Source organism: Anolis sagrei, chromosome 4 (genome assembly GCF_037176765.1).
Source record: "Anolis sagrei isolate rAnoSag1 chromosome 4, rAnoSag1.mat, whole genome shotgun sequence".
NCBI lineage: Eukaryota > Metazoa > Chordata > Lepidosauria > Squamata > Dactyloidae > Anolis > Anolis sagrei.
In genome coordinates this window covers 63495037-63510295 of record NC_090024.1, presented here as the reverse complement: position 1 = coordinate 63510295, position 15259 = coordinate 63495037, and the positions used below count along the sequence as shown (strand labels likewise).

At 38.4% G+C, this 15259-nt stretch overlaps 1 protein-coding gene across 3 annotated transcripts in view; it reads right to left on the bottom strand.

Moving 5' to 3' along the window:
* Positions 1-868: 868 nt before the first annotated feature.
* The window catches only part of ARHGAP28 (Rho GTPase activating protein 28), a 105496-nt gene continuing 91105 nt past the window's right edge, over positions 869-15259 (bottom strand). For all 3 annotated transcript variants that reach the window (XM_067467463.1, XM_060775072.2, XM_060775073.2), the window contains exons 10-15: positions 14281-14363; positions 12739-12936; positions 10494-10637; positions 6639-6763; positions 5238-5302; positions 869-3825 (exon numbers count right to left, since the gene is read on the bottom strand). In XM_067467463.1, the coding sequence (XP_067323564.1) occupies positions 3734-3825; positions 5238-5302; positions 6639-6763; positions 10494-10637; positions 12739-12936; positions 14281-14363 (707 nt within the window). In that variant the 3' untranslated portion in view covers positions 869-3733. The remainder of the gene's footprint in view (positions 3826-5237; positions 5303-6638; positions 6764-10493; positions 10638-12738; positions 12937-14280; positions 14364-15259) is intronic.

Here is a 15259-nt window from a genome sequence, read left to right as displayed (position 1 = left end):
TGTGGCAGTCCAGCTAGAGAAGAGAGATGTAGACTATGTTTAGGGCACCTTTTCTAGCCCCCTTCCTGTATGGGGTGAGCAGAGCGAATCCCAGTCATGGATACAGCTGCCGAACTGCTCAACAGCCTCGGACCTTGAAGTAGAGAGACTGAATCCATATCCATCGCCATAAATGTCATAAATAAATAAAATAAAATATTTGTATAAATATACAAAATGGAGAATCCTAAATATCACCACCAGTTACCTTTATGCAGCAAGGACACAAAATTTCTTGCAGTTTCAAACAATGGGACAAATGGTCCCTCCAGCACCTATGAAATCATTGTTTGTGTTATGTGCCTTCAAGTCAACTTCAACTTAACAGCAACTCTTATCCTAGAATTTTCTTGCAAGATTTATTCAGAGGAGGTTTGCCCATGTGTTTATTTAGGCTGAGAGAGGACTTGCCCAAGGGGACTTCAGTGCCTAATTCAAACATTAAGGCTGGATCTACATTGCCCTCTATCCCAGGATCTGATTCCAGATTTTCTGCTTATGCCAGATCATCTGGCAGTGTATACTCATATAATCCAGTTCAAAGCAGATACTCTGATTAGAACCTGGTATATAGGGCAGTGTAGACCCATCCTTAGTCACCTGGAATCCTCATCCAACACTCTAATTGTGGCACCTCATGTTGTCTCTCTCCTGCCAGAACTTCCCATATCAGAAATTCTAATACAGTGCAATGTAGGAACAAAACCATCAATTTCCTATCTGTTGTAGTACCTGCTTCTGGGTGCAAGAGGAACAGGGAAGATTTTCCCATAGGGTGCCATATAAGACTACTTCAGTCATGTGAATAAAGGAAACAATGACACAGAGGTTTAGAATACAGGTCATAACTGTTGAATGATGAATACATTAAAAAAAACAGTTTTAGAGCCATCTTTACTAGTCTGGGCTACTATTGTGAGATAATAACAGTCTGAGCCCATTACTGGTTTATAAAGCTGTTGGTAAAAGAGTTTCAGTACAAAAATAAATAAACATAAGAATGCAACATGCATACATCAAGGCAGACCTGGAAAATAACAATAAAGTGGGAGGAATTGCGGCATTTTGCCCTGCTCTGTTTGCTTGTCATATTGTGTAACAAATTCATAATTATAGACAAATCTGGGTAGATTTATTTTTTAAAGGTCAAGCTGAGGCTGCATTATGAGCAAGCTCCCCTGAGATGTTTTTAAAGGAGGGACCTCAGCATTGGCAGGTAGGTGCTATTGGTTTTGTCTGCTTTTTTCATCCAATTTCATTCAGGCATCCTTATGAAGATTCTTACAAACATAATAAATACTCAGAAGTGTCTTGAATGTATTCCAGCTCACTTGCTCCCAAGTAAATGTGCAAATGACAGCCTGTAGCTTCAATTACTCCCAAGAGGGCTCAAAGATAAACCACTGCCATTGGTTTCTTGGTGCTTGATCACCTAGTACACTTCTGATTCATACTCACATACACATTTTCTTAGTCACTCCTTCCCCCAGCTTGAGCTGACCTTTTCCATTTGGGGGGTCCAGACTATAGCTAGATTCTCACTTTCTGCATTAAGACTTCCTGCATAATTGAGATTTTACATGCAGAAACAAACGAAGGGAAGCATCTTGTGGTAGTGATGTAGTGGATGAAATCTGATTTCACAAGAAAAAGTTTATTAAGGGCTATCAGAATGGTCAGTTGATAGATGCTTAGAATTTCTAAAGCTTTCAGGGAAAAGCAGAATATGCAGCTTTAAGACTCTAGCAACTGACTGAGGAGTTACAGTATTATAACTGAATACTGGACAGTACCTCTCTGAAATGTATATGTTATTAAGACAATTATTCCATTTTGCAAATCATGGATTATAAAATGTGTACTACCACTTTTTATATCCCTCTAAATATTGTAAATAGCTCACCTATATCAAATGTCAATCTACAGACATACGTTACATTGATTTACATAAAATATCAGGTATTGTATGCAGTCTGGTCTGACATGGGTTATCTAGTCCCATGGTGATAATGCACTTGCTAAGTCATATGCTCAAATACATATCAATTGCAAATGCCTTTTTCTTCCTTCTTTCTCTATTTCACTCCTAAATTGAACATGTAATCCATATTCCATATTTAAAACCATCAAAATGTGTTTAAGGTTCTGCTTAGAAGCAGAAGAGTTACAAAAACAAAACAAAAATCACACACACTATAGTTACTACAGATATAAAAATATATGAAAACTGGAACTCAATACATGCAGTACATTTACTCTTCTATTACAGTGGTCAGTGAATACTTCCCATTTGACGCTGTATTTTATATTTTTGTCACCCAAGGCGAACTGTAACCATAGTATAGGTTACACAGTGTTGGTCATGCCTTCATTTTTACGTCATATGAAAGATACTTGGTTTTGCAATTGAAATAAAAAGGGGTCTAAACTGCTTGGGATCGTGTTCAAAGTCTGTATGTGATGAAAACAACAATCCAGCAAGGTCATTATTTTCAACATTAGCTCCTTCGTCACACCAGAAGCAACTTGGAGTTTCTCAAGTCACTCCTCTCTCACACACACACATTAAATGAAAAAGCAAAAAAAAAAAGTGTCTGAGAAGGGGAAGGATGATGTATTCGAACAAGAAATTACAAACTTCACATGCTATGAATGTATAATAATAGAGGGATACATCATTAAAAAAACAACTTGCAAATTTTATGAAGTACTCAGACTTCTGTCTTTCAGTTCTTTCAAAGTAGTTTGTATTTGAAATCAATTCTCAATCATTTTTGTGTGCCTTTAAGTCATTTCCAACCTACACTGACCTAAGAAAAACTGGTTAATTATCAGATTCATTCTGAGATATTTACCATTGCCTTTCTCTGAGGCTGAGAGAATGTAACTTGCCCAAGGTAACCCAGTGGGTTTCGTGGCCAAGTGGGCATTTGAACCCTGGTCTACAGAGTTATAGTCCAACACTCAAACCAATACACCTCACTGGCTTTTCATTCATTCATATACTGTATAAAATACACACGTTAACTTGTGAAAGTTGCTACATATTAATTTAGACATGGATAAATCCAGAGAAATGCCATTAAGACCCTGATATGTAATTGTTTATACCTATATATTTATATACATGCACAGTACATTAACAGTAAAAATGCTTTACACAGTAGTTTTTCCCTCTTATTGGCTGTCTTGAACTGAGTCACAAGTATTTGACAATAAAAAGTCCTTTGACCAGGGATGGTTTTTGGCACTGTCCTTCATATTAAATGGTACTGTCTCTTTTCTTTCAAAAATCCTTCCTACTGGTAGTTGTCCTTATCCTCCTGGGATTCCACCTTAAGTAAAGATAAATGTACATGGCGTGATGGTGACAGTGGTACTGGTGATCTAGTTTTTGTTCTAGAGCTGTTTGTATTCCTTCATATCCGTTCAAAAGTGGCAGCAGTAAAACCAGTGTTAAAAATGTAGTCATTACAAAATAAATTATTAATATAGCAAACCATTAACTGAAGTAAAAGTTCTCAAAATCTATGAAACACTTGGAAGACACAGGTTGCAAATCACATTGAGAAGATATTTGCTGAGTTTTGTCACTACTTTGGTTTCATCACGGACAATGTGCTTACAAAAAGGGAGCTTTTCAACCATTCTTTGGCATTCTCCAAAGTGCTCTGTCAAAATGCCATTACAGATTTCAACTTATTTTTGGTTTAATCACCCATTCTGCTTGTGGATTTGCACGGTAAACATCCAACATGTAAGCATCGGGATCCAAACAGTGTTGTCCTGAAAGAAACATTGCATTAAAATAGTTTTAGGTAGTGTTATCTTTATACTTCTAACATTTTTAATGCGGGATTGGAATCTATTATTGATGCTCCACTGATAAATAGTTATGTCAGGAATGCTAAATAAATAAATAAATAGAAATCCCAGTTCAGGCTGATGTTCAGGTTTTGGGAGGGCTTTTGGGAGAAAAAAAGAGCTCCATAATGCAACAATAATCCTACCAATCTGCTCTTTTCTTTCTGAACTAAGTCTTGTTTGGGTAACCAAAACATGTCCAAACCACATTTCAGGTGTGTGTTTGTGTTTCGGGGGGGGGGGGGGGGGATAAGGACTTTGTTGAGGAAGAAAATCAGCTTCAGGATAAGCAGATATTGGCTGCCAATCCGTTGGGCATTTGTGTTGTCGAAGGCTTTCATGGCTGGAATCACTGGGTTGTTGTGAGTTTTCCGGGCTGTATGGCCATGTTCCAGAAGCATTCCACCTGACGTTTCACCCACATTTTTGGAAGATACCGTTAGAGATTGTGAGGTCTGTTGGACACTAGGCAAGTGAGGTTTATGTATCTGTGGAATGTCCCGGGTGGGAGAAAGAACTCTTGTTTGCTTGCGACAAGTGTAACTGTTGCAATTGGCAACCTTGATAAGCATGGAATGGCCTTGTAGTTTCAAAGCCTGGCTGATTGCTGCTGGGGGATCCTTTGTTGGAAGGTTTTCTTCTTTCTATTGAAATTGTCCATACACTTGTGGATTTCAATGGCTTCCCTATGTAGTCTGACATGGTAGTTGTTAGAGTGGTCCAGCGTTTCTATGTTCTCAAATAATATGCTGTGTCCAGGTTGGTTCATCAGGTGCTCCGCTATGGCTGTTGGGCATTTGTGTCACTATAAAATGACTCATGTAAATTTTGATTGCAACATTATGTAATGCTTGTATTCTTGGAATTGGAGCAAAGATGTAATGATAACTCTGAGACTATTTTATAAATGAAATAAACAGCAAGGCCATTGCACTATAGGTCTTATTACTCATTAGGCATCTAAGTGCCATGGAGTCTGTTGGGTAATGGACATCAGAATGCTATGTGAAACAGGATACTGAACACAGAATGTGATGCATTGCCACACTGTACTAGAAGGATTGTATGTCCTGTCAGGGATGTAGCTATGTCAGGAAGCTATAATGTAAAAAAAAATAATTGACCAAGCTCTGCCCCAAACTAGTCCCCAGATTCCTGACAGCATTAGATGAGGAGGCTATTTAACTGTTCACTCTTATTATGCATTCCCACTTCTGCTGAAGTGATTGCCTACTGAAATCTGTCTGACTAGTTATGTGTTGCAGCTAGGTTTAATTGCACAGGTAAAGTTTATTTAAGATGACATGTCTACTACTGTGGAAGCCAACATTTACCTATATTTCCTCCAATTTCATGTAAACGTTGGGTTTGCATTTTCATCTTCTCTGATGAGGTGCGGCTATAAATTGAAATGGAAAAAAATCATGTCAACTGAAATGACCATTATGTTAGCACATTTCTTCTATTAAGAATAAGAAATCTGAAACCCCCCAGTTAAAATCACATATAGATCTACCAGTAAATCCAAACAAACCCCCGGCCTATGCTAAACTCTATTATTTGTTATAGTTTCTAGAAAATTAACATAACGGTTTAGTGCATGTTTGCAAATACTCTTCTTACAGTTCACATAATACAGTAGTTCTTGGTGTCTATTGGCATTTGGTTCCAGGATTTCCTGTATGCTTAAGTCCCATTATGTACAATGGTATAGTAAAATGATATGCCATATATAAAATAGCAAAAGCAAGGCTTGCTTTTTGGTTTTAATAAATAAATCTGTGTGTTGAAACTGTGGTACAAAGAGCCGACTGTACACATATCTGAATTAAAGCAGCAATTCTGTGCTCAGTGGAAAACAAAGATTAGTCCTTGAAAGGCTTCAGTACAGTTGTGGGAAGGTCTGATTTTGCTTCTCTCTCAACACAAATGGCAAATGTGAAACAATTTGGAGCAGAGCTTTGAGGCTTGGATCCCATTCCACAAGCACAAAGTGGGAAATAGGCAGCCTTCCAAATGTTTTTGGGGTGAAAGTCCCAGGACTTCTAATAGTGAGGTATTCTAGGAACCGACAACATATAAAAGAGCTGTTCAATATCCTTCCCTGTTTTATTCCAGTCTTGGAATGAACACAATTTGCTTCCATTGCAAATAACAAGTGGGGAACAGGGAGTCACAAAGACCCCAAATAAACCTAAACAAAAAAAGCATTCAACATAAATTTTCTCAATTTCTACCTCATCAGCATATACCTATTCAAAGACATTGAAAAAGGTGCTTTGGAAACCATTCTGCCTTTTGCACAGGATTCAACAATGTGGATGCCTTCCTTGAAGTTTGAGTTAAAACTTGAGCAGATTCACTGTTCTAATGTGGAAACCAAGAACTGTCAGTGATGTGCGAGGTGAAAGCAATGTGTGTGTGGATATGAAATAAAATGAAATTTAAAGTCACATTAAAAAAAAAAAACAATATTTTAAACCTGCTGTCAACTAGAAACTGCCTCTTCCACCACAAGCGATCAGGGAGGCTGCCCTTTTACAAACTATTGTTTTGTCCACCAAAGCAATCTATCAGAAAAAGGGTAGAAGATGGAAGGATTGAGAAGGCAAAACATTTTTTGGACTTTGGGGGCCACAAAACAAATTTGGACCCAGGAGCTATAAAACAGACTTGTGGGTTCACAAACCACTTTCCCTACTCCTGCTATACCTCAGTGCCTAGCTTTAATTTACCTGTTTTCACAGTGAAATCGTGCCAGAATATCTTTGGCTTTTGTTTGACTGTTCAGCTGAATTGCCATAGAAACTTTTGAATGTGATGGTGCATGAACTCTTATCACTCCTTCAGGTATGTCAGACTGCAGAAATGAGAAACAACAATCTGTTAATTTCAGCAAAAATATTAACTTAAGTAATGATTAGACAATGGAGTTTCCCTGCTCTTTACTTCCCATTTTGCCCATGAAAAGCCTTTCTTGATTAATAATCAGGCCTAGAATGTCACGTATAACTTCCATTGGAAGAAGAAAATTTGAAACAAGTGGAGACAATGAAAAGAAGAGCTATCCCTCTTTCCATACTCTCTCACTGTCCTGTTTACAGACAGTCTTAATTAACTCACTTTTCCCTCTGCATTAAAATGTCCTACTTTGTTACTTCCTCCTCCTCTTCATCCTTGACTTTTCTCAACTGGTGCAAACTGAGTTCAAAGTGCAAAAGTAGTATAAGAGAGAGTTGGTGAGGAAGCCTCATAGTAAATACAAACCTCTTTTGGCTTGCTTCCCAACATTTGAGGGCTGCTTGCAAAGATTGTAAAGAGATCTGCTGTCTAATTAAGGCATAGAATAGTCTGGGAAAATAGTTTTTTCTCATTAGCTAAAAAAATGTCACCAGATTTTTTTTTTAAAAACTCATGGGGGGTGAATTTCACATCATCACATTTTCTTTTTTTATAATATGTTTATTATAATTTTGCTTACAAATATTTTAAAAGCAGAAAAAGGGTCGTGATGGGAAAGAGTAATAGGAGGGGGTTAGGTATAGGGGTGTACTGGGATGGATTAAGGATGCGTTGGGGAGAGGAGGGGAGAAGCAAGCAGTCAAAGATAAGAGAAAAGAAAGGAAAAGGAAAAGAGAAAGAAAGAAAAAGAAGGGAGAAGAAAGGGAGAGAGATAGTACATAAAGAGAATAAAGTCAGGTTTGATGTAGGTTCTGTTATTGACTTCCACCTTCATCTTCCCTGGGTAGTTTTAGTTTTCACACTGGTGCCGTAGTTTTGTTTACTATTGGTCACTTCTCTTTTAGATCATTCGAGTCTTTAATTTTTGTTTTCGGTTATATATCTCGTAATCATTTGGGAATAGCGAGTCGTTGTGAGTTCCATTATATTTCCTTGTAATTCTTATACAGGGTCCAGTCTGTTGGGATTATGGGTTTGTCCCCCGGATCTTTTAGATAGAAGTCAATAGGTCCATGTCCATGATTTCGGATAATTTAGTTTCCCATTCTTCTTTAGTTGGCAGTTCTTTTAGTTTCCACTTCTTGGCGTATATTATCACAGTTTCAAGTCATTTCTACCCAGTGACTAAATAACTAATGTCACAGAAACGAAGAGGGTGGAGGTGGGAGAGAGAAAAGAAAGTGAAGGGATGTGGGGACTGTGGAAAGAGTAATGGAAACATTTGTTGGACCTGAATAAGCCAAAAGGATAAGGAGAGGTTTAATTTTTTCTTGGTGACATGATCAATAAATCTTACAGAACTAGCAGTGGAAGTAATTATTTCCTGTTGAAGATAATGTAGCAATAAGATCTGCTGTTTGTAAAGGTAGATCTAAACACAATCTCACTGACCTTACTTGGAATGATACAACATTTATCAGTCTTTTTGTGAATAACAGAAATAACTTAATTAGCAATGCTTACTTCCATTTCCTAATACAATTAGTACCACTCGGAGACAAGAACAATGGAAGACTTTATACTCAATTTTTACTAGCGTCTATTTCAGAATATCTGAATAGTAGATTTTATGTTGAGCTGACTGAAATGTAAGTTACTTATCCAAATACTGTTCACTGCCAATCTCCCATTCCATTTTCTATGACTAATACATTTCTCTGTCAAAGATTTATGTCCGAAATCAACCAATTTGCAGTTCTGAAGTCCTGAAAAATATTGTACTTTTTTCTTGTCACTGTGGGAATAGATTTCATTGTAAAGCAAAGAAACCATAGTTAATAATAAAATCCAAACCCCTAAGATAATGTATATGTGTAGTTTCCAGATGTGAGATTTGGAGAGTTTGCCTCTTCTATACAGTGCTGTACCTTCTCAGGAGGAATAAGAATAGCTGAATTTTCGCAGGGGAAAACTGACCTCTCTGCTGACCATAGAGTACGAAGAGACCTCATGAGCCATCTAGTCCAACCCCCTGCCAAGAAGCAGGAGAATCGCATTCAACGCACCAAAGCTTTGGAGTGGATATTGTCTGGTTCACAAGTATGCCAACTATACTCTTGCCATGATGGATAGCCTGCTTACTGGAGTTCATGGACTGATAAACTTGTGTAATGCACTTTATGTGTGCTACCTTTTTGCTTCGTCTAGAATAGGGGTGGGCAACTGCAGGCAGGTTCTCCCAACTGTGAGTACTAGCTGTATGGTGAGCTAGATAAATGTGCATTTGACCTCCCAGCTGTGAACTTTCATGGCAATCAAATCTTTATGAAGGAAGCAGAGATGGATACTTCCAAAATGGAAGCAGTACTCTCCTGGTATCTTCCCAAAACAAGGAAGGAGGTCAAGCAATTTCTGGGTTTTTCAAATTATTACCTCTCTTTATTCTAGACTTTACAAAGCTTGATGCACCTTTATCTAACCTTCCACTCTACTGGGGTCTGTCCACTCAACTAGTTGTCCAGAATTTTAAGAAATTGTTTATATCAACCAATTTTGCAATATCCAGACTCCTGGATCTACATTTGAGTGCCTCTTACGTGATCATTGGGGCAGTGCTTCTCCAACCAATAATATCATGGAATCATTTTTCTTGTGCCTACTACTGAAGAAGGCTGACATCAACTAAGCAGAACAATACCATTTGGGAGAAAGAGCTCCTCACAGTTCGGTTAATGCAGGGGTCCTCAAACTAAGGCCCGGGGGCCGGATGCGGCCCTCCAAGGTAATTTACCCGGCCCTCACTCAGGGCCAATCTAAATCTGATACTACTTGAAAGCACACAATAACAACAACAATAATCCTATCACATCAGCCAAAAAGCAGGCCCACACTTCCCATTGAAATACTAATAAGTTTATATTTGTTAAAATTGTTCTTCATTTTAATTATTGTACTGTTTTTAAGCACTACAAATAAGATATGTGCAGTGTGCATAAGAATTCATTCATGTTTTCTTCAAATTATAATCCGGCCCTCCGACAGTTTGAGGGACTGTGACCTGGCCCCCTGGGTTAATGTATGGAGATCTCTATTAGAGTAGGGCCACACCCCCTCTTTATGCATCCACATGGATCACTGCAACCTCAAATCTCTTCAGATGATACAAAGGTTAAATCAGAATCAAATGTTTATGCCTTTATAATTTGTAAGTTGGAGCACCCCGTGATGCAATGGGTTAAACCCTTGTGCCGGCAGGACTGAAGACTAACAGGTCGGAGGTTCGAATCTGGGCAGAGCGTGGATGAGCTCCCTCTGTCAGCTCCAGCTCCCTATGTGGGGACATTAGAGAAGCCTTCCACAAGAATGGTAAAACATCAGATCATTCAGGCGTCCCTTGGGCATCGTCCTTGCAGACAGCCAATTCTCTCACAGCAGAAGCAACTTGCAGTTTCTCAAGTCGCTCCTGACATGAAAAAAAAAGTAAGTTGTACTTTCAAACTCACTTGCTCTCAGAACCATTTCTCCAGGAATCTGGAATATGCTTCTCAGATGGGTAAAGAAACCTTATCTACTATTCCCTGCCCAAAGATTTTTGCAGCTGCTTAATCAGATCTGAAGCACCAAGGATGTGATGTGATTGTGAGGACATATTTATGGGAAAAGGGAGAGATATACAAACAAATAATCACCTCTGTTCTTTCTGGTCTCTCTCGTTCCATAGTTTTTCTTCTTAACAACCTTCGTACACCTTTGTCAAACATTAGCTGCCTTTTGGTATTGTTAATAGTAGCCTCATTCATCTTTCTCACCTGAGAAATCAGAAATGTTGGGACCTAAATGGACAAATACAAGAAAACTAACTATACATGATAACCTCAGAGACATCCCTTGAATGCAATTTTATTCAAGAAATTCAATACAGGCAATCTTGGAAACAGAGGTCTTATAGTAATCTTCTAAAAAGGACAATAAAGGCATTTTCTGCACTAATCCCAGAATTCCTTCTTGAAATGTTTTATTTATTCGCCCTTTTCCTCTCTCTTTAGAAAAAAGGTAATGAATGCCAACATGTTCTTCTATGAACTTTTCTACTCCTGTGTCTGTACAGCTCTTGAAGGATAAAGCTTTAGTCAGCATCAAAGCATCAAGCACAATATTTTCAATTAAAGGACTGATGCTACAATCTTTATGGTCTTTGATGAGCAAATGCAGGTACTCATTTTCCACCTCTTCTGTCTTTCACTATAGATAAAAAGCTATCATAACCTTCTAGCTACATGGGAAGAAAGATGTTTCTTGTGCCGTATAAAAAGCCTCTAACTTTTTGTTTATGGATTTCAAAAATCATGCAAATGCACTGGGTCACTTCCTACAGCTTTACTGAATGTGCTTGCTTTAGTTTGCAGCCTCTGATTGGTGAACATATAATTAACAATTAGCTCCCATAGCAGCCACATGCTGTGAAATTGAAGTTTGCATCTGTAAAACAGGGAGTAAATGTTGACTTGAATGTCAAGGCCTCCAGGCTGAAAATTGAATTTGAATCAAACCTATTTGGTTTCTCAAGGAAATAGCATTTAGAGGCTTTTTTCTTTTTGCCAGGCTGCCTCATAATTTAGAAACATTTTAGGAACCTGATTCAATTCTGAAGATTGTTCATTTCTATCTTGAAATATAAAATTGGCTCCATAAATCAAGCATGAAGTTTAGTTTCTTCTGACAAGAAGACCAACATATAAACACGCAACTTGACTCTGTATAACTTGACTCTGCCTATTACTGTAGAACATGGATCTGGAAAAGCTTCAAATAAAAAGTTATTTTGAAATCTGAATTTATTAATGTTATTTTTTAAAGAACTATTTCCCAGAATAATCAATGGCCATGAATGCCAGAAGGCTGCTGAAAGCTGGAGTTTAAATTATCAGCTTTCCAAGGTTTGGGTGCATCCAGACAACCCTTAAAAGCACAAGCTGTGTTTTCACGTAAGGCATCCAAAAGATGCCCCACTTAAAAATGAATTCATTTGAGACCCATGTCTTTCCAGCCTTTCTGAAGACCCAAGTCTTTCCAGCTTCGGGCACTGTGTAGATGGGACCAGGGGTCACACTGCATGACTTCTGGTCTCCATCTACACATCTGTCTTGGGTTTCTTGGGCTCCTGGAGCCAAAGAAACCTGAAACAGCCCCCCTAACTCCCCCAAAAATCTTTTTAAAAGTAAACAACTTACTCGGCCACCATTTCCCCTTCTCTGGAGCTCTCCTGGTGCATGGAAATGATGTGCCAGGAGAAGGGGGGGGGTCCAGGAGAGATTTCCTTCCTCCCCCTTCTCCTGGCACATCATTCTATGCATCAGGAGAGCTCTGGTGAAGGAGGAATGGCAGATGGGTAAATTATCTTTTTAAAAGGCTTTTCTGAGGGTTTTGTTTTGTGTCCTGGTGCCCTGCTGGAAAGTCCCACAGGGCATGTGGACACCCCCAGCAAAAAAGCATGTGCTTTCTGGGGCATGTGTGGACTTTAACCCAGGTGCAATCACAACATAAATACACTTTTAGGTGACTTTAAAGTTTCTGTAACTTATATCAAAGTAGCTGTTTCAAGACGAACTAGTTCAAATTTAGCTTTGATTTCCTCATGTAAGATCAAGGGGAAACCATCAGAACCTCTCTCTGATTATGAATATGGCATACACCCCTATATTAGTTTTATCAGTGCATGCAACATCTCTTTGACTAACTACAAGGCAGACATATATTTAATTAGGTTCCTGTTACTTTAAGAGATGAGCAACAAGTTGGAAACATTTCTGTGATTTAGTGCCTATTGATTTTCCATTTACTACCTAGGTGCTAAAGATATAAGAATACTGCCACTAAATAAAAGTATGTCAATCCCATTTAATCATAATCTTAAAAAACAACATTTTGACTTACTGTCCACAGGATATCCTGGTATTTTATCAAAAGTCTCACAACATGGGCTGTGGTGGCAGCTGCTAGCATCTCTTCTTGGTTTGCACGTTTGCCTTTGTAGATGAAAAGGTTTGGGGCAATAATCATGGAAACATTCCATAAAGTCATTTTGTTCTTCTTCTCATTAGCCACCACTTTTTTCAAGAACTGCAGAAGGGCCTAGCAGAAAGAAGCCTACTCAGACTCAATTTACTAGATTACAAAGCTCATTCTGTGTGCTTTTAACCTGTACTACTATGAATATTAGTTTGGTCACAGTAAATATTGGCAGAAAAGCTAGGTGTATATTAAGAACTTTCTTTTGTGTGCTTTTGTGGGAGTTTGTTGTCTAGCCCCTTCGGGGTCAAGAAGGACAGGATATAAATATAGTAAATAATAATAATAATAATAATAATAATAATAATGACAAAGTTTTGGAATACAATACACCAGACATCACGACTGTGGAGAAGAAAAAAGTCTGGATTATTGATGTCGCCATACCAAGTGACAGTCGCATTGAGGAACAATAACAGGAAAAACTCAGCTGCTATCAGGACCTCAAAATCAAACTGCAAAGGCTCTGGTATAAACCAGTACAGGTGGTCCCAATGGTCATTGGCACATTGTGTGCCATGCCAAAAGATCTCAGCCGGCATTTGGAAACAATAAATATCTGCAGATCTGTCAACTGCAAAAGGCCACCTTACTTGGATCTGTGCACATCATTCGAAAATACATCACACAGTTCTAGATGCTTGGGAAGTGTTCAACTTGTGATTTTTTTGATACAAAATGGGTGTAAGTAACATATCCTGGTTCAATCTCTACTTTCATATCTCTGTAGAATAGCACCCATTTTTAAAAGCTAGAATTAGTTATCATGCAAAATAATCTGCAAACTAGCAAGTCAAACTGGTACTCTACAAAATATTCGCTCTGATCTGCAGCATAATTTTTCATCATACTTGTTTGAAACCTGATCTTAAAGCTGTGACAGAAAAGGACAATACAGTGGCACAAGAATACAAAATCAAAGCAATTCACTAAACAACGCACAACATCAAGTGAATGATCATGCAATCATATGGCTTTGTTTTGTCTTATGCCTATAAAGTAACATTAATCTATTAAACCCATGCACACTGGGGCACTCTGAGAATTGTCTTTCCCATTGCTTTAAGTGATAAATAGTCAGCACACACTAGAAAAATAACCTTTGACAATGATGAAGCCTGGCTGCTTTCACTGTTTCCTGATTAGACACATTCTTGTAACATTTTAACAGAGATACGGGGAATAAAGAACTACATGCTAACCAAGGGATCAATTAATTGTAGATGTTTCAACCATCCTTCTCTCTACAGAATTAATTGTTCCCAGAGGAAAATAGTTGCTCAGCCTAAGAATAAGAAAGCATTACATTTGTTATGCTCTTGGAAACATGTAGCTTCTGCATATAGAATCAGCTCATTTGAAAGTCAGCAAATACAGATAGCAAACCTCAGTGAACAACATGCCTACCTTGGCTGCATCCCTGCTGGCATCAGGAAGCAACAGGATCAGCAAATGCAAGGCCTGCAGCTGCAGTTTGACCTGAGAGATTTCTAAGAATAAAATGATAGGAATTTAACAGAAACCCTGAAATCTGCCACCTGAGAAAAAGCCAACTTTTTTTTCTGGAGCACTAGGTTGTTTTGGTTTTTTTAAAGCAATGTAGGCACTTGTCCAGTAAGATGACATTAGCCTTATAGCCTTACAAGTACTTTTTTTTTAAAGTGAAGACTTCACCCCACTTAACATGTCAAGAGTAGATAACCATACAGCTCAGGCATAATCTGTTTGAAATTAAATAGATGATTTTCCTACCTCTGTCACACACTAGCAAACTATCCATTTTATTCAGGAGTTCTCCGTTAATTTGCCATCACATTGTAGAGAGTTGTCCACTGTTCCTTACTGTTGTTGTTGTTGTTGTTGTTGTTGTTGTTGTTGTTGTTGTTGTTATTCAGAGGTAGGATCAGGGCTGTAGCCATTCCCCCTCCCCGCGAATTTTTTCAGGTTTACTCATGAATTTTAACTGGTTAACCAAATCCCCATGCTAAGTCTATGAGAAGCAAACATTAAATTGATTTAATTCAATCTACATAAAATATAGAATGAACCATACTGTTTAAATTATTTTGTGTTATGGAATTACTCTTCATGATTCACTATTTTTTTTCATCTCTCTCTCCCCCCCCCCTCCTGAATCGAATTGCTCAATGGCTCTGGGTAGGATGGCCATCTGTCGAGGGTACTTTGATTGTGCTTTTGCTAAATGACAGAAAGAAGTGGATTGGACTAGATGGCCCTTGGGGTCAATCGCAGGGGAAGAAGGAGGGAAGGAGGCATCTGGGGGAGTTAACACAACACACAGAAGGAAGGAAGGAAGGAAGGAAGGAAGGAAGGAAGGAAGGAAGGAAGGAAGGAAGGAAGGAAGGTCGGTCCCCAGAAAGTGCAT